This window comes from Panulirus ornatus, chromosome 55 (assembly GCF_036320965.1).
Source record: "Panulirus ornatus isolate Po-2019 chromosome 55, ASM3632096v1, whole genome shotgun sequence".
Lineage (NCBI taxonomy): Eukaryota > Metazoa > Arthropoda > Malacostraca > Decapoda > Palinuridae > Panulirus > Panulirus ornatus.
Window position 1 is genome coordinate 21,461,448 of NC_092278.1, and position 26,728 is coordinate 21,488,175.

Sequence of the window (26,728 nt, forward strand, 5' to 3'; positions counted from 1 at the left end):
GTGTGAGTATGGAGCGTGTGTGTGCGTGCTTGCTTGCTTGCTTCCCGCCCAGCAGGAGAAATGGCTATGTTCAGGGAGGGAATTTCAGGGGGAAGCACTAATGGTCGTTCACCCACGACACGTAAACAACCCATCCATCTACCTAGTAACACTTAGAAAGTTAAGTTGAAGATCTGCTTCAGTGCACGCGCGCGCGCGCGTGTGTGTGTGTGTGTGTGTCTGTGTGTGTGTGTGACGGAGGGAGGGGGTGGGGGTGAATCTATGCCAGTCACAGTCTATACAGTTGTGTATTCTGAAACATAATGAGTCAGTGGCGCTCATCCGTGGCGTCTGCCTCTGTCTGTGCAACGAGTAAACTCCGTCCTGCTGGTGAGGGTTGAGGAAGGGTTATGGGAACGCGGGTAGCAACGTTAAGTGCTTCTTCCTCCCACGGCCGCAAGGGGGGGTTTATGTGGCCCCCGGGGAGGTAGGTAGGCAACTGCTGCAGGTGGTGCAGCGTTACGTAAGATGGCGAGGCCAGGCGTCACGTGACACTGGTGAAGGTGCAGGAGCAGGTAAGGCCCGGGTCTCGCGGGGAGAGCTGTTCGTTGTCCTGGGTCTCGTGGTGCGTCTATAGGAGAGGCGGAGCGCAAAAACCGTCGCGTGAATGTGTGTGTGGACAGAAGGATGAAGGCGTTAACGAGGTCCTGCAGCTTGGCAGGTGGGACGTGAGTGCGGAGACTCTGTGGCAGCGAGTGCGTTCCGCCGTTGCTGGGATCGTACAACAGGGACTAGGGCTTCCTGTTGGAGGTGCAGCGGAAGATGGCGTTAACGGTGTCCCACGGGCGTCCTGACGAGGGAGTGGGAAGGGGATACAGTATTTGGGAGTTGTTGTCACAGGAGGAGGAGGATCATCCCCAGGGGCTCCCGTGAGGCTGGAGTCGTATGGCTCATGACGTGGGCGTGGTCAATACGAGGCACATTACGGCGCGCCCCTCGATGATGAGAGAGAGCGCCTCCCGTCGTAAGGGTCAGGATCATCTACTAACCTGTTCCGTACCTGGCCTACGACCTCCTCCCTGGGAGGGGGAGTGGGGGGGGTGGGTCACACAGTGTCACAGTGTGTGGCTGGATGAGACGTCTGTCTATAACTGACGGTAGGTTGAGCCGGCAGCGAAAATGATTTCGCGACGCCGGCGTACGTACTGTGAGGGAGATGATGTTGGGCGGGCGGCTTGCAATGTCGTTCGAAAAAACAAGAGGAACAAGGTCACATTCAAGCAGTAAGGTCATGGGGACAGTCAGTGACCTTGACTTCGTTTGAAAAAAAAAGCCACAAAATGAAAAAAACAAACAATTAGAAGATCAAAGAGTCGGTAAGTAACGAGATGGCGTGGGTGAGCTCCCTGTGGAGGAGGAGGAGGAGGAGGAGGCTAGTGTGGTGGCGGATGATAAGATTGTGTGGTATGGGGGTTTTGGAGGGCGCTCCACGCCACACCTCATCAAGGACCCTCAACGTGAGTAGATTACGTATCCATCTTGGCTTTCATGTTCATGATTAGTTACGTGTTTCTGTCGGCCCGGGAAGGAGGAGGAGGAGGAGCTGCTGCGTCTGTGATCCTCCGCCACCACGCGCGCGGCCCGACAGATATTTTGTCTGGCTTATCAGTCTGGAATTCCCCTGGACCTCGGGAGATAAGGGTGCTCCATTTCCATCCTTGTGTCACTTATCATTAAGGACGGATTTCGGGGCGGCCCGCCACCCGCCCTCAACCACCACCCAAGGTTCGCCACAGGCGCGCAGTGGCCGACATCAAACACGCGCTGTACTCCCTCCGTGATGAATGGAGGAGTCTTCACGTGTCGCCGCTACCTGATGCTGTTATCACAGGTACAAAATAATTGATTGTCTTCCGGGATTGGGGATAATAGTGACAACAAAAGGTAATTACGTGAGGGTGATTACCGGTGAAGTTCCATGTCGTAGGTGGGTCACGTCTGGGGGGGTCGTTACTAAGTTGACCCATCCGGTCAGGGGCTGTTAAGGTGACGAGCCTTCACACCTGGACACCGTGGGTCAACTTTAACATTTCCCCAAAGCGAGTAATGATAACGTTAATCCTGGCCATCTCCAGTGATCGATCAGCTTTGTTTACTTCATGGACGATTACACGCCTCCGAATAAGCACGTTTATATGGCCATGTTCGTGGTCGATTGATATACTCTCTCTCTCTCTCTCTCTCTCTCTCTCTCTCTCTCTCTCTCTCTCTCTCTCTCTCTCTCTCAACCTATCCCAGTGCGCCTGAGGGAAAATTTCTTGTTTTTGAGGGGAAAGGGGAGCGGGCGGGCATGGAGGATGAAAAGGCTTTAATATCTTCGCCCAACACACAGACACACACACACACACACACACACACACACACACACACACACACACAGTTCGGAAAGATGAAAAGCCGTGAACATGCGAGTCTCTCAGTAAAAGACCCGCGGCTCATGACAACACGGTTGCTCACGAACCCAACACAGGCATCCGTGTGTGTGTGTGTGTGTGTGTGTGTGTGTGTGTGTGTGTGTGTGTGTGTGTAGCACTGAGAGAAACCACCATTTTCATCCTCACAAGACGTGAGCTTCTCATGTGAGCGTTATAACCTCCGTTGACCATATACAACCGTGCATCAAGTTGTGTCGTTCCTACGAATGCATGACACACTCAGTGTCATGACACCCTCAAGTGTCATGACACTCTCAGTGTCATGACACCCTCAAGTGTCATGACACTCTCAGTGTCATGACACCCTCAAGTGTCATGACACTCTCAAGTGTCATGACACCTTCAAGTGTCATGACACCCTCAGTGTCATGACACCCTCAAGTGTCATGACTCTCAGTGTCATGACACTCTCAAGTGTCATGACACCCTCAGTGTCATGACACTCTCAAGTGTCATGACACCCTCAAGTGTCATGACACCCTCAGTGCCAACCTTCACCGTCGCTTTGCTCGGGAAAACCAAGTCTTTCCCGCCAATACATTTGGCGATTTGTTTTACGTAAGGCAAGGCTTCACCGATCCTCGCGAATTGCCTCGACACCTAACAACCTTCTGACGTAAAAATGGGTCGGTAGTTTTCACGGTTCTAATGGGCCGGTTGCGTAAAAAGTCGCTTCCAATTAGCCAGTCGTTACCAACACTGCTCGAACTACGTGACTGTCTCGTTGTGTCTTGTAACCTGATGTGTCAGCTTTAATGGGAAGGTCACTCTGGGTCGTGTGATTAAGGCGCTAAGCTCTTCCCTGAACGTGAGGCTTAACAACCCATACCATCACTGAGCCGTCACATCATCAGGCACACATAAAACACAGATAAAGGAATTACGGACAAGATTTAATACGATCCCATGATGTAGGATTCTAGGTTTATGTCGACTGCCAGGGTTTACTGTACGAAGATTATAATAAGGTCCATCTAGGCCACGTCATTCGAATATACGACTTGCACACACACACACACACACACTATACATATACATACATATTTATTATACTTTGTCGTTGTCTTCCGCGTCAACGAGGTAGCGCAAGGAAACAGACGAAAGAATGGCCAACCCACCCACATATACATATATATTTTTTTTTTTTTTTTTTTTTTTTTATACTTTGTCGCTGTCTCCCGCGTTTGCGAGGTAGCTGAGAGATTGACGTGAGGAGGCAGAAGTGATATTGACATATATATATATATATATATATATATATATATATATATATATATATATATATATATATATATTTTTTTTTTTCTCTTTTTTTCTTTCTTTCATACTATTCGCCATTTCCCGCATTAGCAAGGTAGCGTTAAGAACAGAGGACTGGGCCTTTGAGGGAATATCCTCACCTGGCCCCCTTCTCTGTTCCTTCCTTTGGAAAATTAAAAAAAAACGAGAGGGGAGGATTTCCAGCCCCCCGCTCCGATATATATATATATATATATATATATATATATATATATTTGAGAGGGTCAAGGCAAGGGAGGACAGCGGTGTCGTAGGTCAAATGTTCATTCATCAGGTACAAGATAAAGGGTCAGATGGGTTGTTACCGTGACGTCACGTGTTACCCAGGAGGTAACCACCGCAGAAGGCTGGCTGGCAGGGAGCGGGGCCGGCCGGTGACCCTCGTCTGCCTGACGAAAATCAGCAACAAAGATGGTTTGAGAGAGAGAGAGAGAGAGAGAGAGAGAGAGAGAGAGAGAGAGAGAGAGAGAGAGAGAGAGAGGAAGTTCCTTTGAGTCGTTATTCTTCATAATGAGCGGCCGACACAGCCAGCAGGCGTCCCAAAGGCAGTTGAGTACACACACACACACACACACACACACACACACATACACATATACACACACATACACACACACACACACACACACACACATACACACACACACACACACACAAACAAAAGAAGAAAACAAAAGTCAAAATCTTTTGTCTTTTTCAACATGACACAACTGAAGGCATGGAAGGTATCTCAGCCGTAGTGTGAGTATCAAGGTGGTGGGAAAAAAACATTTTAATCGGTAAAGTAAAGTCCGTCATGGTTAGGTTAGGTAAAGTAAAGTCCGTCATGGTTAGGTTAGGTAAAGTAAAGTCCGTCATGGTTAGGTTAGGTAAAGTAAAGTCCGTCATGGTTAGGTTAGGTAAAGTAAAGTCCGTCATGGTTAGGTTAGGTAAAGTAAAGTCCGTCATGGTTAGTTTCTTTTCAAAGTTTGTTTAGGTTTAGTGTTGGGCGACTTTTATCTTTAACGATGGACTACGAGATCCACAGACCAGCCATACAAGACGCCAGGCTTTGAGCAACGTGCGGGGGAGAAGACATAAACATCTCTTTACCCAAACCATCGGTTCCGGTCATGCACGTGTTGCTTATGGTCGGGTTCAGGTCATGCACGTGTTGCTTATGGTTGGGTTCCGGTCATGCACGTGTTGCTTATGGTTGGGTTCCGGTCATGCACGTGTTGCTTATGGTTGGGTTCCGGTCATGCACGTGTTGCTTATGGTTGGGTTCCGGTCATGCACGTGTTGCTTATGGTTGGGTTCCGGTCATGCACGTGTTGCTTATGGTTGGGTTCCGGTCATGCACGTGTTGCTTATGGTTGGGTTCCGGTCATGCACGTGTTGGGTTGGGTATCGTGAGGAAATGAGAGATGATGTTTGACTGGACGTTAAATGCAGCTCTATTTCTATGACACAGGCTCTCTCTCTCTCTCTCTCTCTCTCTCTCTCTCTCTCTCTCTCTCTCTCTCTCTCTCTCTTTTCTAATTTTCCAAAAGAAGGAACAGAGAAGGGGGCCAGGTGAGGATAGTCCCTCAAAGGCCCACTCCTCTGTTCTTAACGCTATCTTGCTAATGCGGGAAATGGCGAATAGTATGAAAGAAAGAATATATATACACACAACTACTTTGTCACAATAAAACCTGCAGAATCGTAATTCAAAACTGTGTTCAAAATCTGAGGACAACTTCTGAAATATTCATGAGAATAATTCTCTGTATGCAAATGACGCCAGCACCCGAAGTAACTCCTAAGAGAAAGAATTCTGCTAACTGCTTATTACAGACGTAATCACTATAACTTTTATTACATTACGTACGACTCTTTCAGCATACCTGATTTGGTGTGTGTGTGTGTGTGTGTGTGTGTGTGTGTGTGTGTGTGTGTGTACGAGCCCAGTAACGGTCGTCACATGGCCTTAATAACTTCTCAAGGGGCGTACCGTCGCGCTCAAGGGTCGTACCATCGTGCTGAAGGGTCGTACCGTCGTGCTGAAGGGTCGTACCGCCGTGCTGAAGGGTCGTACCGTCGTGCTCAAGGGTCGTACCGCCGTGCTCAAGGGTCGTACCGTCGTGCTCAAGGGTCGTACCGTCATGCTCAAGGGTCGTACCGTCGTGCTCAAGGGTCGTACCGTCGTGCGCACGAGCCTACGTGTGGAGCTGGACATGTAAATGTGCTAACACTAACACTCCCACTATGTTTCTTCCCTTTTCTTTTTATTACTACTTCAGTTTTGCAATGTCTCTAAAGGGAAATGTTCAAAATGAGAGAGAGAGAGAGAGAGAGAGAGAGAGAGAGAGAGAGAGAGAGAGAGAGAGAGAGAGAGAGAGAGAGAGAGAGAGAGAGAGAGAGGGTGAGAAAGACATTAGCTTTAATAATATGTATTTGACTTACATTCACATGGATCTAGCAACACTACCAGCTTTACCTCACAACTGTTGATGTAAATTACGGATGAAACGTTTTAAATTAGTCTGTCATAAAATATATTGAAGACTTTATTCTCCCCTCGTTAAAAAACGAGTTAATAATTCTGGGTATAAAAATTTATAAAAGAAATATATATTTTAGGGTTTATAATACTGAGCGTGTTAAATAATGACCGTATATATACATATATATATATATATATATATATATATATATATATATATATATATATATATATATATATATATATATATATCCCTGGGGATATGGGAGAAAGAATACTTCCCACGTATTCCCTGCGTGTCGTAGAAGGCGACTAAAAGGGAAGGGAGCGGGGGGCTGGAAATCCTCCCCTCTCGGTTTTTTTTTTTTTTTTTTTTTTTCTTTTTTTAAATTTTCCAAAAGAAGGAACAGAGAAGGGGGCCAGGTGAGGGTATTCCCTCAAAGGCCCAGTCCTCTGTTCTTAACGCTACCTCGCTATCGCGGGAAATGGCGAATAGTATGAAAAAAAAAAAAAAAAAAAAAATATATATATATATATATATATATATATATATATATATATATATATATATATATATATATATATATATACGGAGTCCTTATTGCTATTACGCAAGAATGTAATCAACCATTTATGTAATATGTGTGTGTGTGTGTGTGTGTGTGTGTGTGTGTGTGCTAACCCCCTCCTGCACCAGCAGGTATCGCCTCCATCACCACGCTGACGGTGCTGTCCTTCGAGCGGTACCTGATGATCTCCCGGCCCTGGAAGACGACGGAGCTGACGCACAGGTGTTCCCTGGTCATCATGCTGGGCGTCTGGGTGTACGCCTTCGTCACCACCGCCCCACCTCTGGCCGGCTGGGGCGGCTTTGGCATCGAAGGCCCAGGGATAAGGTGCGTCTACCACATATACTGGTTGTTGTATGATGATAATAATAATAATAATAATAATAATAATAATAATAATAATAATAATAATAATAATGATAATAATAATAATAATAATAATAATAATAATAATAATGATGATGATGATGATGATGATGATGATGATGATGATAATAATAATAATAATAATGATAATAATAATAATAATGAAAATAACAATAATAATAAAAATAATAGTAATGATAACAATGATGATAATAATAATAATAACAATAATAATAATAATAATAACAAAAATAATAACAATAATAATAATAATAATAATAATAATAATAATAATATCAATAACAATAACAACAACAACAATAATAGTAATAATGATAATAATTAGAAATATTAATGGTAAGTACAATAATAATACTAATACTAATAAAAACAGAAATAATAATAATCATGAGATAATAGTTGAGGGTTAATTTAAGTGGCTGTAGTCAGAGACCATTACATGCAGAGAGAATTATATCAATATCCCTGAAATAAGGTCGACTGCTGGTTATAACTTGACGATGATAACGGCCTTGTTGACGACCCTGGCAGTTAGGTGATAGGCCTAAACAACCAACTAACCAATCAAAGTCAAAGACTAGAAATAGGGGGATAATACATAAGATAATACAAGCTTGTCTGTACAACAGCATATGTTGTACAGAGAGAGAGATTACAAAAATAAAGATGTGTAGGTCAACATACAGTCTACTGCTGCAGTAACTGTATACAGGTAATTAGATCCTCCCCTCCCGTTTTTCATTTTCCAAAAGAAGGAACAGAGAAGGGGGCCAAGTGAGGATATTTCCTCTAAGGCTCAGTCCTCTGTTCTTAACGCTACCTCGCTGATGCGGGAAATGGCGAATATGTATGATGATAATATATATATATATATATATATATATATATATATATATATATATATATATATATATATATATATATATACACACACACAGATAGAGATACAGGCATTCACGTGACACCTGCTCACCCAACCACCCACCTACACACAAACACACACAAACCATATCATACAATTACGCAATCAAAATCATGTAATTACACAGATGCATGCACATATACATGTAAACAAACACACACACGTAAGATGAAAGGTCCTGCATCCGTTTAATTTGGCCGGAGGTGTTAAATGAGGGGGGGGGGGAATGTTAATTGGGGTGGGGATGGGGGGTGGGCTGTGCTGATAGGAAAGGGGAAGATGGGTGAGGTGGGGGAAGCTGAGAGAACCCTAATGATAACTTGTGTATTTAACAAATATGTTATTTGTCGTCTTCATCCCTGGTGAGCATCTCATGTCAATATACATACATATATATATATATATATATATATATATATATATATATATATATATATATATATCCCTGGGGATAGGGGATTAAGAATACTTCCCACGTATTCCCTGCGTGTCGTAGAAGGCGACTAAAAGGGGTGGGAGCGGGGGGCTGGAAATCCTCCCCTCTCGTTTTTTTTTTAATTTTCCAAAAGACGGAACAGAGAAGGGGGCCAGGTGAGGGTATTCCCTCAAAGGCCCAGTCCTCTGTTCTTAATGCTACCTCGCTAACGCGGGAAATGGCGAATAGTTTAAAAGAAAAGAAAAAAAAAAAAAAAAAAAATATATATATATATATATATATATATATATATATATATATATATATACATATATATATATATATATATATATATATATATATATATATATATATATATATATATATATATATATACATACATATATATATATATATATATATATATATATATATATATATATATATATATATTCTGCAATGGCCAAGTTAACTACATACCCTCCTCATCATTTCTGGAAACTCCCCTAATAATCTGACATTAATCAACCCCCACACAGGCTCTGATATTATCATAATCCCTTATCCCGTTACTCATTAGACTGAGAATTTCAATTATTGACAGACTTCATATTGGCGCTCTATATAAATGCCTCTAGGATACAATAGACTTCCCAGTGCATCACGGAGGCAAAACTTGCAATTGGTTCGTAATGTTTCTCCAATGTTTTCTCTCTGCTAATTCGTATTTCTTTCAGCCGCGGAAACGAGTCTCGTTTTCTATGCGAATTGTTCAAATGACTTTTAATATTTTTTTTCCCCATTCGCTCGAACTGAACCATTTTTCCATTTCTAGTTCTTGAATGATATCTGTTTCCTCTTTCATCAGTTGCTTAATTAGTGCCTCTTTTTTTTCTTTCTTTCGGTTAAAAATAGAACTCCATTCTATTTCAGTTACCCAAGTCAACCCCGTCTTCTTTTTCAGCCGTTCACCAGATCCCGTTTTCTCTTACAGTTGCTCAATTGACTGGGAGACGCGGACGTGGATGAACACCTCGTACATTGTCTTCCTCTTCGGCCTGGGTCTGGGCGTGCCCCTCTCCGTCATGGCTTTCTCATACACTAACATCATCGTCACCTTAAACCAGGTCAGTTTACCTTCATGTTATCCGGGTCTTAACACAGCCACAAGCGAGGTGCTCATCACGTCATCTTGGTCCTCAACACAGCCACAAGCGAGGTGCTTATCACGTCATTTTGGTCCTCAACAAAGCCACAAGCGAGGCGCTTGTCATGTCATCTTGGTCCTTAACAAAGCCAAGAGCCAGTTGCTTATCAGGTCATCTTGGTCCTTAACAAAGCCGAAAGCGAGTGGCCATATAACCAAGCCACAAGTTGCTTATCACGTTATATCGGCCATAACAAGGCGGCGAGTGAGTTACTTATAGCGTTATCTTGGCCTTTACCAGGGCTACGAGTCAGTTAGAAGAATGTTACTTTGGCCCTACAATGGCCAAATGCAAGTTTATCTTGGCCCTACAATGGCCGAATGCAAGTTTATCTTGGCCCTACAATGGCCGAATGCAAGTTTATCTTGGCCCTACAATGGCCAAATGCAAGTTTATCTTGGCCCTACAATGGCCAAATGCAAGTTTATCTTGGCCCCACAATGGCCAAATGCAAGTTATCATAAAACCATCCTGTCCAAGTCTGTTATCATAAGGTTATCTCTTATGTTATCTTTGGCGCTTCCAAGGCCACAAACCAGATGAATCTGAGTTAAAAAAAAAATGTCATTTGAGGATGTAAATGATCGAGCTACCGGGGCGCCATCTGTCTATCATATATACTGTATGTCTTGACGTCAGTAGACTGAGATAGATTGAAGTTGTTACTGACATACAACAGATGCACAACCATGAAAACACACGCTAAAAGACAGGGTTTTCGACGTTTCATACTAACCACTTCTATGGACAGACGTTAGAAGAAATATAGAGCGACATACAAGAGACACACACAGACACAGACACACACAAAAAAATACCTTAACGTAAATTCGACCATTTCTTTTTTTCAACGTCACTTCACAACGCATTTATCTTCGTTGCAAAAATTCAGATTTTTCTCAAAAACTTCCAAGAGCTTTCCTGATGACCTTAAAAAAACCTTTCCAGGTTCTGAGTCGCGCAGTCCTCGTGTCTTATCCATCTAAACCACTTGAAGCGATAATCATCAGGCAAAACTGGGCCATCCTATTTGACACAATGTCCTATATTTCTAAACAGCACGACTGCTGGAGGAACTGCGAACACGACCAGCCACCACGACTTCCAGGACCACCGCCCGGCTACGTAGTGACATTCGTGCAACGTGTTCTTAAACGACGACTAACGGGAGGGAAATATATTAAACGAGAGTGAGCAAAAAAAATATTATATATCACGAATATTTCAAGTTACGTTTAATCACCTCTCTCTCTCTCTCTCTCTCTCTCTCTCTATATATATATATATATATATATATATATATATATATATATATATATATATATATATATATATATATATATATATATATTACCCATATTTTTCTCATCTTTCCCCTCAGAATATAGACGCGACGCAGGCAAAACATATGCCTCTCTCATGCCCATCTGGGATAAAAAAAATGATAAAAGATCAAAGTTCAGAAAGGTGTTTGTGGCCTGACCTCACCCTGTCAGGAAGGTCGTAGGAAGAGTGAGCGACACACAAACGAGGATGATATTGCTAGAGCTTAGGAAAGGTCAACTACCGGGGTCGTTAGGGTCGTCAACACCTAGTTATAACCAGCGACTGAACAGCCTTCATCAGGTGGTGATACTGTGTGACGCTCTCACTGCGTATATGACACTTCATATACGAAAACGTATGACGCTCTCATTGCGTACATGGCTCTTCATATAAGGGCTATACGGAGATTAAACAATATAATTATCTTTGATACACCTCAGCTGGTGTCAGTGAAATTATATCTGCTTACTGTTAGGTACACATCAGCTGAGTAGTTAGTGGGTAAAGATAACCTATTCTTGGTTCATAATATAATTCTTTTCTCACACACACACACACACACACATATATATATATATATATATATATATATATATATATATATATATATATATATATATATATATATATATATATATATGTGTGTGTGTGTGTGTGTGTGTGTATATATATATATATATATATATATATATATATATATATATATATATATATATATATATATATATATATATATATATGTATTTTCCTGGGGATAGGGGATTAAGAATACTTCCCACGTATTCCCTGCGTGTCGTAGAAGGCGACTAAAAGGGGAGGGAGCGGGGGGCTGGAAATCCTCCCCTCTCGGTTTTTTTTTTTTTTTCAATTTTCCAAAAGAAGGAACAGAGAATTGGGCCAGGTGAGGGTATTCCCTCAAAGGCCCAGTCCTCTGTTCTTAACGCTACCTCGCTAATGCGGGAAATGGCGAATAGTTTGAAAGAAAGAAAAGAATGTATATTCCTATGAGTCCACGGGGAAAATGAAACACGATAAGTTCCCAAGTGTACTTTCGTGTAATAACCACATCATCAGGGGAGATACAAGAAAGAAATATGTCAGGTGATATACAACGAAGAGACGTGTTTACCAAATGGCGTTCTAGCTATATCCCTATAGGAGCGATCATAGCCTAGCGGTAGCGCTCCCGCCTGTTGCTCAGGGGTTCCGGGTTCGATCCTGGCTGTTAGAGGTCTGTATGTTCTATCAAAGTGCGCGTTCATATGCACTTAGTTCGTATATATTCATATCAAACAACCTATGAGGCAATTAAAATTATGCACATTAAAGATAATATAAAATTCCACGGTAAATTTATCCACACAATAACATCCCGGTCAGCAAGTTCGACCCCCCTCCCAAAAAAAAAGCTATTCTGAGATTGGCGAATCTTTTGATATACTCCATTTCCTAATCCTCTCGGAGCGCCCCCTATTGTTTGCAGAGCCTCCCGGGGCAAACAGGGCGGTCAGTGTTTGCCTGCGGGAAGACAAGGGAATCATCATGCAAGCACAAGGCACTTAAACGACCCAATGACGTGAACGACCCGTCACGTCGTACCTCAAGCACGACGCTGCTGCTGAGGGTCAAGGAACGGGACGCTGGCGTAGGTTTTCCAGGCAAACTGTACATCTATCTGTTCCCTGGCCCATGTGGGAGCGAGCGAGTCCACTTCCTCGGAACCGGCGAACATGTGTGTGTGTGTGTGTGTGTGTGTGTGTGTGTGTGTGTGTGTGTGATTTTATTTACTTATTTCCTTTCCTAGGATGAGAGTCTTGGCGTTACTCAGGGCATTACCGGAAGCCCCTGCAGCTTCTTAAGGATGCGCCCCTTCCAGTAACTGGGAAAGGACGGACTCCTCCTTGCGACGTGACTTCTTTGGACACAAGGACTCTCTGTCCTGCTGGTTATGCGAGCTTCACCAGAGCTGAATGTTTCCTTCGCTCAAACTGACTCTCACAAACCTGCTCCTCGTCGATCTGGCTTCACTCCTATATGTTCATCTTTATCATTTATGACATTTTCATCTCAGACGGACGGACGGACGGAGGGACGGACAGACGGACGGACGGAGGGACGGACAGACGGACGGAGGGACGGACAGACGGACCCTCCCTCCCTCTAATCCTCCCTCACACGACAAAGCCGGGCCTGAGTAGGTCACCCGCTCACAGACATAGATCAACAGATTTGCCTCCAATGCAAATTGACCAACTCGTATCTTTCATCCGGGTCCTGAATGGCTGGGTTTGGTAACGGCTACTAACAAGCGTAACCAACTGCTGCCCCCCCCCTCCCCCCTCCTCTCCCCAGTACTGTATTGACTCTGGGGGAAGATAGTGACAAACTGCAGCTGTCTGTTGATCATGAAATCCCTAGCTGGTTGGGCTAAAGTCGCCTTACGGGCTACCACGGGTATTTCAAACGTGTAACAACTGGTGGTTATGTGACGTGACGTGACGTTGATGGCCTTCAATGACCTCGAACACTTGTTACGGGAAAGAGCCCAAATGACCTCACAAGAAAGAATCATATTTAATCTTTTCCATAAATATCAAGTGTCACATAAGCTGTCAATCTCACTCCACAGCACAGTGTATAGTACCATACATCCTTGAAGATAAGTTTTTCTGCTACATGAGGAACGACGTTAAAATGTCCACAGGAATAATACCTCGTCGCTTGGTTGTTTGAGGTTGAAACCTATGAACTACCAGTTATAACCAGAGCGAAATATGTCGCCTTTTTTTTTTTTTTTAGATGGGCTGTTGTACCAAAGGCAGTACAGTCACGTCAAAGATCATCTTCACTTTAAAGAGGTCTACACTTCCCTGTTGATGGACGTAGCGCAGAGGCTCTGTGACACACGGGTCGACTGCTCTACTGGCTACACACGAAGACAATGTCATTACCTGGCGTCGTTTGACCCAGACGGTTTTCTCAACGCGCACCAAACAACGCCACCGCTTACACAGACCTATACTGTACCGAGGAGCTAATGATATTAAAGAGAGAGAGAGAGAGAGAGAGAGAGAGAGAGAGAGAGAGAGAGAGAGAGAGAGAGAGAGAGAGAGAGAGAGAGAGAGAGAGAGAGAAAATAATGGGTATTTCATTTGGGAAAACAAGAGACATTTGAAAAATGAATTTGTCGTCTGAGTTCAATTGTAGAGGTAGTTATGAGGTGAAGCGAGCACCAGGGATGTTAGTAGTCATCATAGTGGCAGAGTATATTAAGAAAAGTCTTCTCCCACTACCACTGATACTGTATCTCTCTCTCTCTTTCTCTCTCTCTCACTATAAAGTGACTGTCACTCATTCAAAAAACACCCAACTTCTAATATCACGAAAAGGGTCATATAACTGAACACAACTGCTGTATACAACCTAAACTTTCATTTGAAATGAAAAAAAAAAAAAAGCTTCTTGTTCAGTTCTCGTAAAATAGGATTCTACGTCTACATTAGTTTTAAAGCACATAATAATACCACAATATATACATCATTCCTCAAGGTTCATCACTTACCAGGGGGTATATATGTTTCCTCTCAGTTGATTACAAAGTAACTCAATGATCACATCTCCGGTTCTTATGTTTATCTCTCTTGTGGACCCACATTCCCTCCGGCTCAGGTTAGTAAGCCTGTCTCTCTACCTGTGTACTTTACTGACGCTATTTCTTACTTTCTCACATTTGTGTATTTATAAAAGAGCATTTTAGAGTTCCTGCAACACGCTGGTGAGGGATTAGAGTTGACTCCCAGACGGGTGATAGATATTCCTGAAGTTCAAAGAAATATAATATATAAGGCTGTCTCGATATATACATATATATATATATATATATATATATATATATATATATATATATATATATATATATATATATATATATATATATATATATATATATATATTATCCCTGGGGATAGGGGAGAAAGAATACTTCTCACGTATTCCCTGCGTGTCGTAGAAGGCGACTAAAAGGGAAGGGAGCGGGGGGCTGGAAATCCTCCCCTCTCGTTTTTAATTTTCCAAAAGAAGGAACAGAGAAGGGGGCTAAGTGAGGATATTCCCTCAAAGGCTCAGTCCTCTGTTCTTAACGCTACCTCGCTAACGCGGGAAATGGCGAATCGTGTAAAAAAAAAAAAAAAAAAAAAATATATATATATATTGGATAAGTTCACAATTGAGCGCAAGATCAAGTAAATTCTTTCTAATCCACGGGAACTTATCCTCTTTCATTTCCCGTGGATTAGAAGGTACATATATATATATATATATATATATATATATATATATATATATATATATATATATATATATATATATATATATATATATACAAAATATATATATATACACACACACACACATATATTATGAGAGCAACGTCCAACTTGGGGAAATGTGAAGAGCATTACATGTAATAGAATTTCTATGCATATTTATATTCATTCTACATGTCCACACGTTCGCTCACACTCCACAGACGAAACAGCTTTTGCAAATGGAACTATGAGCAAAAAACCATAGAGAGAGAGAGAGAGAGAGAGAGAGAGAGAGAGAGAGAGAGAGAGAGAGAGAGAGAGAGAGAGAGAGAGAGAGAGAGAGAGAGAGAGAGAGAGAGTGCATTTCACGTAACGGAAGGTAATTCCAACTCGAGGCTGAACGTAAATAAAACTACGGATGAATTTCAATATTACTTTCTATTTTTGTTCGTAATTCATGAATCATAATGTGATGACGGGTTACTATTTGCGTCCGGGTGATGTAGATGTTGCAGGGACGATATGAAAGCCGTTGTTGACCATTTCGCATGAAGCGATATGTCAGAAACAATCCACGTAAAACTGCCAGTAATTTCGAGTAAAATAATAATAATAATAATAATAATAATAATAATAATAATAATAATAATAATAGAAATAATAATATAAATAATAATATAAATAATAATAATAATAATAATAATAATAATAATGATAATAATAATAATTGTCAACGAAGGGTGGGCCGTTTTGATACCTGCTTCTTTCCCTACGGGTAGAACCTCTGTACCTTCTCATGCCATTAGTTAACTGACAGGTTTCTCTTTAAAAATCGTAAATACTTTCCCTTGTCTTTTCTTTTCCGCTTCATATTTTTCTCTATATTTCAATTAAGGCTCGGCCTTGATGTGGGCTTCTGTCCGTGACTGGAGCCTCCTATATCAAAAAATAAATTCACTCGATAACGTATTCAATCAACATCTGGGAAACATCCAATGATTCTAAAGCACTCAATAGTCACTATATATATATATATATATATATATATATATATATATATATATATATATATATATATATATATATATATATATATATATATAAAGTATTCCGAGAGCATGTGAGGTGACCTCCGTCAGTGACCTGTCGTGGTCGAGCAAGTTCGTACTTCAAAAGCATTTCACCACATACGACCCGGGTCAGTGATCGCTGGGAAGGCCTTGCTGCTCCGGCCGGGATAACGCCAACACCACGCACGACATTCTCTCTCTCTCTCTCTCGCGGCAATAATGCCAACACAACATGCCCCCAACACAGGAGATCCTGTTTTTAATGATGACATCGCTTGGCCTTCCCTTGTGGCCGGAACTACGTCATATTGGTAACATCATTTCCCCTGCGAATCCCTGTCTGATGGGGGATTCAACTCTTCTGCGATCGAGACGGTGATATTTTAGTTGGCCGTGTACGCACGCTGTCGTATGCGTCTCGTGCGCGAGCAGCGCGCCAATAATGGAACAATGCAATCTGCTTGCGAACTCAGTATTAAACTGGAGCGCCGTACACTGGAAGCTCCTGAAAGCTAAGAAGATTAATCCTTTGATGCTACTACCCATAAACACAGGGCTACGACCCTTGGCTGGGCTGGCCTAACCTTTGACCAGACCATATTGTGAGGAAGGGGGTTGTGGGGTATTAACGGTGCTCAAAGAATGAAGAACGAGTCCCCTCCTCCTCCTCCTCCTCCTTCCCTCCTCACCTCTCCATACAACCTTTGAATGTTCCTCAAGTGACACAAGGCTTCATGCTGTTAACTCTCGGGGCTTCTCATATGATAATTGTGGTTGTGTGTGGTTCAGGTACTAGTGACTCCGTCCCTCAACGAATATACGAACCAGGGAGTGACGAAGGCGTACGTACACTACAGTGCAATATCACCTTGAGGGATCCCACACGTAAACAAGCGATACATACATACACACACAAGGTGAAGAGATGGGACAGGCAACGCGGGTGTAAAACTTTCTTCCCGTAATACACATAATCACACACACACACGTACACGTGTGTGTGTGTGTGTGTGTGTGTAGTGCTCGCCTGTCATCACCACTCTAAGGGTACACGAGATTGACTTTAGCATTAATTAATCCCTCTCCCACACTTTGAGATTAACCGGCCTGATTCCACGTTAATCTACAAAAGTATCAATACACTGACTGTTTACGATCTAATATTGATGTCACATATCTACCTACCTACCTACCTACCTACCTATCTATCTATCTATCTATGTATCTATCTATCTATCTATCTATCTATATATATATATATATATATATATATATATATATATATATATATATATATATATATATATATATATATATATATATATATATATATATATATATATAATGTACCGATGATTGGTATGCCAAGAGGCATTGTAATAAGATAATACCCCATATAGATAATTAAAAGCTCTGGCGTGTGTCATACGACAGAGGCAATATGTAAAGTAATACTGGGGTGGGGTGGGGAGGGGGGGATATGAACACAAACCGCGGTGACTCGAAAAATGGCACATCTGCGACTTTCCAAGATTACGGTTATGTAAAGGTGATGATGAGGAGGAGGGATGACGAGTGCGACTGTTGACTGGATGAGAGATAGATAGATAGATAGAGAGAGAGAGAGAGAGCCATGTGCCTGGGGGCCTTCTGGTCCGGTGTGGGAGGACAAGCTGTGGTGGGGGAAAAGTGCCACATTATCTTCATTCATCACACAGTACACTACCAGTCTTGCCATCACGGGTTAGCCAACACGTTGGCAATACCCACACAGGCAATGAATGCCGCGCCGGCTAGTGTACACTAAGGTTCCTTGAAGTGTTGCAACTCATCTCTGCAACCGGTCGCCAGCTTCCAGCTGCGCAACACTGCCTATATAAATATATATATAAATATATATATATATAATTATATATATAAATTATTTTCTATTTTTATTATACTTAGTCGCTGTCTCCCGCGTTAGCGAGGTAGCGTGAGGAAACAGACGAAAGAATGGCCCAACCCACTCACATACAAATGTATATACATATACAGGTGACACGCTGTCAATGGACCGAACCAGGGCACGCGAAGCGCCAGGGGTAAATCATATATATATATATATATATATATATATATATATATATATATATATATATATATATATATATATATATATATATATTGGAAAGGATCACAATTTTGTGCGTGATCAAGATATTCCTACGAGTCCACGGAGAAAATGAAACACGATAAGTTCCCAAGTGCACTTTCGTGTAATAATCACATCATCAGGGGAGACACAGGTGCGAAATAAAGTCAGTTGATATACATCGAAGAGACGACGCTAGGAGGCCATTTGGTAAACATGTGATTCGATGTATATCAACTGACAGTTATATTTCTCTCTTGTTTCTCCCCTGATGATGTGATTATTACACGAAAGTGCACTTGGGAACTTACCGTGTTTCATTTTCCCAGTGGACTCATAGGAATATATATATATATATATATATATATATATATATATATATATATATATATATATATATATATATATATATATATAATACCACAAGATCCAACATTTTTACCAATATCGAAATATTACGAAAAAAAAATAAAGAAAACGTCTCGTGTGTCAGCCTCACCGGCGGTGACTGCAGGGGTGACTCGTATGGTGGTTATATAACTCATATTTTCTCTTTTAAACCTTTGACAGATTGTCTCATATATCTGGAGGGAAGGAGGAAGGGAGTGGGTAGTGGTGGGAGGCTGAGTACACACACACACACACACACACACACACACACACACACTGGCCTTCAATATAAGACCAACGATTCTTATTTCTTCATTTTTTGTTGTTGTCCTTGTAGTTTCTTGTTACACTTAGGGAAATAGTCACGTAAGCCTACCGATTGTCTCTCTCTCTCTCTCTCTCTCTCTCTCTCTCTCTCTCTCTCTCTCTCTCTCTCTCTCTCTCTCACCCGCTAATAAAGCCATCCCGAGATGTGAGGATTAGCATGTCTGGGCGTTTCCTTGAGACGGGTTGGTAGCAACTTAGTTAATGGAATTCCACTTTCAAACACGGGTTCTCGATCCTTTGTAGAAGGCGTGTGTGTGTGTGTGTGTGTGTGTGTGTGTGTGTCTTAATAGAATTATGTTCCGTGAGTACACGTGTGATGCTTCTCTTAATACCCTCTGTGTAATATATATATATATATTATCCCTGGGGATAGGGGATTAAGAATACTTCCCACGTATTCCCTGCGTGTCGTAGAAGGCGACTAAAAGGGGAGGGAGCGGGGGGCTGGAAATCCTCCCCTCTCGTTTTTTTTTTTTTTTTTTTAATTTTCCAAAAGAAGGAACAGAGGGGGCCAGGTGAGGATATTCCAAAAAAGGCCCAGTCCTCTGTTCCTAACGCTACCTCGCTAACGCGGGAAATGGCGAATAGTTTAAAAGAAAAGAAAAATATATATATATACATATATATATATATATATATATATATATATATATATATATATATATATATATATATATATATATATATATATAAATAGCCAGGGATAAAACTGATCAGTCAGCCAATCCCTAAGGGGAGGATGAAGAGCTAGGTCTAATGCAGGCCTACTCCACCGTCCTTTATTCGAACCCCGTCAGACTTAACCTTACAACTTTGCATTACTGGTAAGAGACCGTATTCATCACAGGTATTAGACCGTATTCAATTATCGTGGTAGACCGTATTAACTGCTTGCAGCCCACCGTATTAAATATAAGAAAAGGATAATATTAATCATTAGTAGTAGACCATATTTATTTAGTGGGTAGTGCACTGTATTTATCATACGCAGCGGAGCGTACCCATTAGCATCAGTAAGCAGACCGTATACGCTCAACAAACCGAATCATTCGTGACACAAAAGAGACGTTGTCATCAGACACTAAGACGACTAACCTGTCTTAGTTTGTACCGGAGGAGGCGAAGCTAAAGAAAACGGGAGGTTCCCTCGTCCCAACTACAACTGAATCACATTCCTCCCCCCCCCCCCCCCCGTCGTTGTTATGACTCTCTTGTAGACTTGAATGGAGTCTTATTGAATCTATTAACGGGAAAAAAAAACACAGAATCCTGTTCTTCTGTTGGGACTCTGTCACCGGGAGCATTATGAAGACAACTTTTTTATATCTTTCTTTTTCCTAAGACTTTTTAATCATTTTTTTTTTTTGTTTCCTTTTCGGCTTTATGGAAACCTGAGTGAACGAAGACTTAATGGAAAGTCTTATTGGATTTTACCTCAGACTTCGAGAGCTGGACTTGAGTCCTTCCTCTTCTCGGGTCCATTTCCACAAGTGTGTGTGTGTTTCATGTGTGGAATTCCTTGTCTTGTTCTTCGCTGCAGGTGTGCATCTTTTCCGTTCTCGGCCTTCACAACCCAAGGCGCTCCTGTCGTTCTCAAGGGTCGTACAGTCGTGCTCAAGGGTCGCACCGCCCTGCCAAGGGTCGTACCGTCGTACTCAAAGGTCGCAACGCCCTGCCAAGGGTCGTGCCGTCGTACTCAAAGGTCGCACTGCCCTGCCAAGGGTCGTCCCGTCGTGCTCCAAGGTCGCACCGCCCTGCCAAGGGTCGTACCGTCGTACTCAAAGGTCGCACTGCCCTGCCAAGGGTCGTACCGTCGTACTCAAAGGTCGCACTGCCCTGCCAAGGGTCGTACCGTCGTACTCAAAGGTCGCACTGCCCTGCCAAGGGTTGTACCGTCGTACTCTAAGGTCGCACTGCCCTGCCAAGGGTCGTCCCGTCGTGCTCAAAGGTCGCACCGCCCTGCCAAGGGTCGTACCGTCGTGCTCAAAGGTCGCACTGCCCTGCCAAGGGTCGTACCGTCGTGCTCCAAGGTCGCACCGCCCTGCTAAAGGTCGTACAGTCGTGCTTAAATGTTAAGCAACGACGATGTTAACTTTGCTCTTAATAATTCTCATAAATGGATATGTTCGGCGGAGGTGGAGAAGAACAGTAGTGCAACAGAGGTAGACTAACGGGTCAGCAGCGAGAAATTATACCGTTCATTAACTACTGAATAAACTTGACTAAAGAGAAGGAAATACGACACACACACACACACACACACACACACACACACACTGCATCACTTTGACGGTCATATAAAATATTAAGAGCCCAGTTAATTAATCACGTTAATTAATCACATTAATTAAACTTATGTATTATGATGAACTGTCCTGGTCTGTATCTTGTTCTCCCGCCCTGACTGTGCGTCTGTTCTGTCCTGACCGTCTCTCTGTTCTCCCGTCCTGACTGTCAGTCTGTTCTCCCGTCCTGACTGTCTATTGTTCTCCTCCCGTCCTGACTGTCAGTCTGTTCTCCCGTCCTGACTGTCAGTCTGTTCTCCCGTCCTGACTGTCTATTGTTCTCCTCCCGTCCTGACTGTCTGTCTGTTCTCCTGTCCTGACTGTCTATTGTTCTCCTCCCGTCCTGACCGTCTGTCTGTTCTCCCGTCTCGACACACACAGCATGGCCAGACGGGGCTCCAAGCCGGGGTGGCGCGGGCAGAGCGACGCGTGGCAGTCATGGTGGTCATCATGGGCTCGACCTTCCTCATGGCGTGGACGCCCTACGCCGTCTTGGCCCTCATCATGGCCTTCGGCGACCCCTCCGTCGTGACCCCTGGCGCAGCTGTCGTGCCCGCCATCTTCGCCAAGTCCTCCTGCATGTACAACCCCATCATCTACGTGGGACTCAACACACAGGCACGTCAACACCCACGCCCGCGCCAGCAGCCGCCGACGCTACTATACACTCCATATAGCAGTAGATAGATAGATAGATATATAGATAGATAGATAAAGTAAACAGATGATAGATGGACTAATATATAGATAATCATATGGACACACAGATAGACAGGGAGATAGATAAACATAGATACTGAATGAATAAATATGTAATTGATAGTTGGATAGATATAGGCATAAACAGATGGGACAGGTAGACAGATATACAGGTAGACGGTTACTTACATAGGTACAGAGATGATAAGACGAGAAGAAATAGACAGACTGAGATATTCCTTGCTATTCGTGTCCGTCTCTCTGTCCATCTGTCCCCAGTCATAATTATTATTCCCACGTCGGTATAATGTTTCACACATTATATCAATAATAATAACTATGATTCATTTCCTAAGTAGCGCTGTTTCAAAATCTCTCCTTCACCTTATGTTATCAGTAGCGCCACTTCCTCCATCCTGGTGGTGAGTAATGATAATGATAATAACAACAGCTGTAATTCATATCCTGTGTCGTGTTGCTTTAAAATCTCTCCTTCACCTTCTTATGTTATCAGTAGCGCCACTTCCTCCCTCCTGGGAAGGCTGACCCGCCCTGTGCACACATCCAGAATCATTTTTGTTTTTCTGTTTTACATTTGTTTTACGTTAAGGTTTCCTGTTGTGTTGCCATAACTATATCACTCAATTTACAACGGTTATTATCCTTTTTACTTTCGCTCTTTCCTTCGTTTTCCTGAATACACCGTCTGGACTCAGTCCCCTATCTCCACGTTATTCCCTTTGCCTCTCCTGACCTCCAATGATGACCCCCCATCCCACCCTATTTCTCCTGACCTCGAATGACCCCCACACGTCTCTCTCTGACCTTGTCCCGTTTCCTCCCGTCAGTTCCGGTCGGCGTGGTCCCGCCTCTTCTGCTGCCGGGAAGACGTGGTCACCCAGGGTCATGTTAACCTCAACACAGAGAAGGTCAGCTTGACCGTCCTCACGGAGCATGCGCCGCCAGCCTCCGACCCCTCCAACAAGGTGACGGTCCGGTAACGTAACGTAACGCAGGCTTGGCTGCTGACCTGTATGAGGTAACGTAGGCGTGACTGGTGACCTGTATGAGGTAAAGTAGGCGTGGCTGGTGACCTGTATGAGGTAACGTATGCCTGGCTGGTGACCTGTATGAGGTAACGTAGGCGTGGCTGGTGACCTGTATGAGGTAACGTATGCCTGGCTGGTGACCTGTATGAGGTAACGTAGGCGTGGCTGGTGACCTGTATGAGGTAACGTAGGCGTGGCTGGTGACCTGTATGAGGTAACGTAGGCGTGGCTGGTGACCTGTATGAGGTAACGTATGCCTGGCTGGTGACCTGTATGAGGTAACGTATGCCTGGCTGGTGACCTGTATGAGGTAACGTATGCCTGGCTGGTGACCTGTATGAGGTAACGTAGGCGTGGCTGGTGACCTGTATGAGGTAACGTATGCCTGGCTGGTGACCTGTATGAGGTAACGTAGGCGTGGCTGGTGACCTGTATGAGGTAACGTAGGCCTGGCTGGTGACCTGTATGAGGTAACGTAGGCGTGGCTGGTGACCTGTATGAGGTAACGTATGCCTGGCTGGTGACCTGTATGAGGTAACGTATGCCTGGCTGGTGACCTGTATGAGGTAACGTAGGCGTGGCTGGTGACCTGTACGAGGTAACGTAGGCGTGGCTGGTGACCTGTATGAGGTAACGTAGGCGTGGCTGGTGACCTGTATGAGGCAACGTGGGCGTGACTGGTGACCTGTATGAGGTAATGTAGGCGTGGCTGGTGACCTGTTATAATGTGACATGGGCAGAGAAGTCATTGTACAACTTACAAGTGGAGAGGTGTAAGGGCGCATCTCTCTCGTCTTCACTATTGTTTCGTGTTGGTGTGGGACGAACAAGAGATGTTTCATGCTTCCGCGGGGGAGGGAGGTGCTCTCTCTCTCTCTCTCTCTCTCTCTCTCTCTCTCTCTCTCTCTCTCTCTCTCTCTCTCTCTCTCTCCCGGTTCAACATGGATGATACATTTTCTTGTCCTCGTTCGATACATTTTACAATCATCCATAACAGATGTAAGGTAAACACCCCCGTCCAACAACCAAGTGTCTACAGAAAGTCATATATGGTGAGGTTAGTCCAGCGAACAGAGGGGAACACACAACATGGGATGGTTGGCGGTCTGACACACACACACACACACACACACACAGGCCTCATCTTCTGGGAACCGTCCAACTAATTTGCATGTCAATGCTGGTGACTTGAGTTGGCCAGGGATGGTTTAAATATAGTTCGGTTTGTGTCATCATGATTAGAGGGGGCGCTTCAGTTTCTGTTATTTTCCTTTCAGGGAAGATGATAAATGGAGACGGGATAGGTGACACAAGGGGGACAGTAGCTGATGTTGACGTCTAGCTATGGAATACAAGGCCCACGATCTCTCTCTCTCTCTCTCTCTCTCTCTCTCTCTCTCTCTCTCTCTCTCTCTCTCTCTCTCTCTCTCTCTCTCATTAGCCAACGAATCACGTCTCACTCTCTCCCTCTCTCTCTCCCTCCACAGTATCGCATCCACCGCAGCCGCTCGCCGCTCCACGGAACGTCCTACTCGAGGAACACCTCCTCCAACGACCTGCCGCCCCTCAAGATCCTTCAGCTGAACCCGGTCAAGGTGCAGTACGACGTGCAGGTCTCCACCACCGACGGAGGCGAGGTTCGCAGCGAGATCGTCTGAAGCGTCGGCGTCTCCGGCGGGAAAGAAAAAGAAAACGGGAGGGAGGAAGACAGCGCGCGGGTCTCGCTCGAAGTGGAGATCGAGTGAGATCGCCAGAGGCGTTTTTCCTGCCGGAGTACAGAGGGCGTTACGTTCCTGACGCAGGTCCCAACTGGTCCTCCTCTGGCTCCTTCGGTGATTTCAAAACATATCCGGATATATGAAGCTTCCAACCGGATCTTCACCAGATTATATTTTTAATAATCTTGAAATTTACCGAAGTGTAAATTTCTAGTTTTCAAAGGAACTTATCAAATATGAAATACTAGTTACATGAACAAAAATGGAGAACTTTGACCTGCGGACAATTTGTATCTGTTCAGAGCAAAGTGTTCGACTGTTCAGAGCAAAGTGTTCGATAACCAACACTAATTACGTAGACTGAAAATGAATAATACTTAAGACTTAAGTAATGTGACTCCCTTAAGTTTCAAGGTTATCACTGGATACCACTTCAAATGAATTGTAAGTGCATTTGTATTTGACGAATAATCATATTCGAAGTTGTCCACAAAGTGTGTTTGTCAAGAAACTGAAGATTCTTAAGTGATACAGGGATATTCTTAAGTGATACAGCAAGATTCTTAAGTGATACAGGAATATTCTTAAGCGATACAGCAAGATTCTTAAGATTCACTGACGATCCTTGCAGTGATCACAGCCATGGAAGTATATAAAATGTAAATATACCATTTGATGAGACTTATATTCATATGAAAGACAGACTTTATTTGTTTTCTAGATAATCAAAAACCATGAATAATTCTCTTTTATACATATAACTACTGCCATTATGAAATTTCTCAAAATATCAGCTATGATATAACGCAAAACAGCAGAGTATTTTAAATATGCTAAGTCGTTTATAAAAAGAATGTAGATTGTCGTAGGATTGGATAATGACAATTCTTCAACAAATCCTTACTTAGAATTATAATCTTGACAAGTGATTCAGTTACGTAGTTTATATGTGTTAATCTCAAGAGCTAAGATTAATCTTACTTACCAAAGAGGTTAGGTTACATTAGATTTACATTCATCAAAGAGATATGATTGCATTAATTACGTTATCCCAAGATCTTAGATTACTCTAATTATATTCACTAAAGAACTTAGTTTACATTCATTATTCTCATGAGAGAAGCTTGGGTTACATTAGTTGCATTGTGACATAATAACTGTGATGGTAACCATTCATTGTAAGGGGACGTTTTGAGAGGGAAGAATTAGTGATTACTTAATTACTTTATCAACTTTAATCCGCGAGTAATGATGACTCAAGACCCAAAGGGCATAATGAGGTAACCTCAGTGTTGTGGTGAATTAATCACATGAGCATGATCGATCCATTCCCTTTGAGTGCGACAACAGCTTTCAGAGTACGATGACTTATTGCAATGGGGAGAGAGAGAGAGAGAGAGAGAGAGAGAGAGAGAGAGAGAGAGAGAGAGAGAGAGAGAGAGAGAGAGAGAGAGAGAGAGGTGCAAGAGTGGAAACCCTCTCCCTATTATCATCATCATCATCATATTAATACTATAATACTATCAACGTAACTCAAGGGTAGGCCGTTTTGATAACTGTTTCTTTCCCTACGCGTCGAAACTTTGGAACTCTCTACCCTCTCATGTCTGTCCTGAAACGTTTCAAATGATGATTTCCTTTCTTTTTTTTTTACTTCTTCCATAATTCGTTCACATTTTCCT

The 26,728-nt window shown here is 43.0% G+C and overlaps 1 protein-coding gene across 1 annotated transcript in view; it reads left to right on the plus strand.

Annotated features, from left to right (window-relative positions):
* Positions 1 to 26,506, plus strand: part of LOC139765529 (visual pigment-like receptor peropsin) — a 79,818-nt gene extending 53,312 nt beyond the window's left edge. Inside the window, exons 3-7 of the mRNA XM_071693052.1 lie at positions 6,941 to 7,136; positions 9,528 to 9,660; positions 21,962 to 22,198; positions 23,128 to 23,265; positions 24,816 to 26,506. Of these exons, the coding sequence (XP_071549153.1) occupies positions 6,941 to 7,136; positions 9,528 to 9,660; positions 21,962 to 22,198; positions 23,128 to 23,265; positions 24,816 to 24,986 (875 nt within the window). The 3' untranslated portion in view covers positions 24,987 to 26,506. The remainder of the gene's footprint in view (positions 1 to 6,940; positions 7,137 to 9,527; positions 9,661 to 21,961; positions 22,199 to 23,127; positions 23,266 to 24,815) is intronic.
* Positions 26,507 to 26,728: the final 222 nt, after the last annotated feature.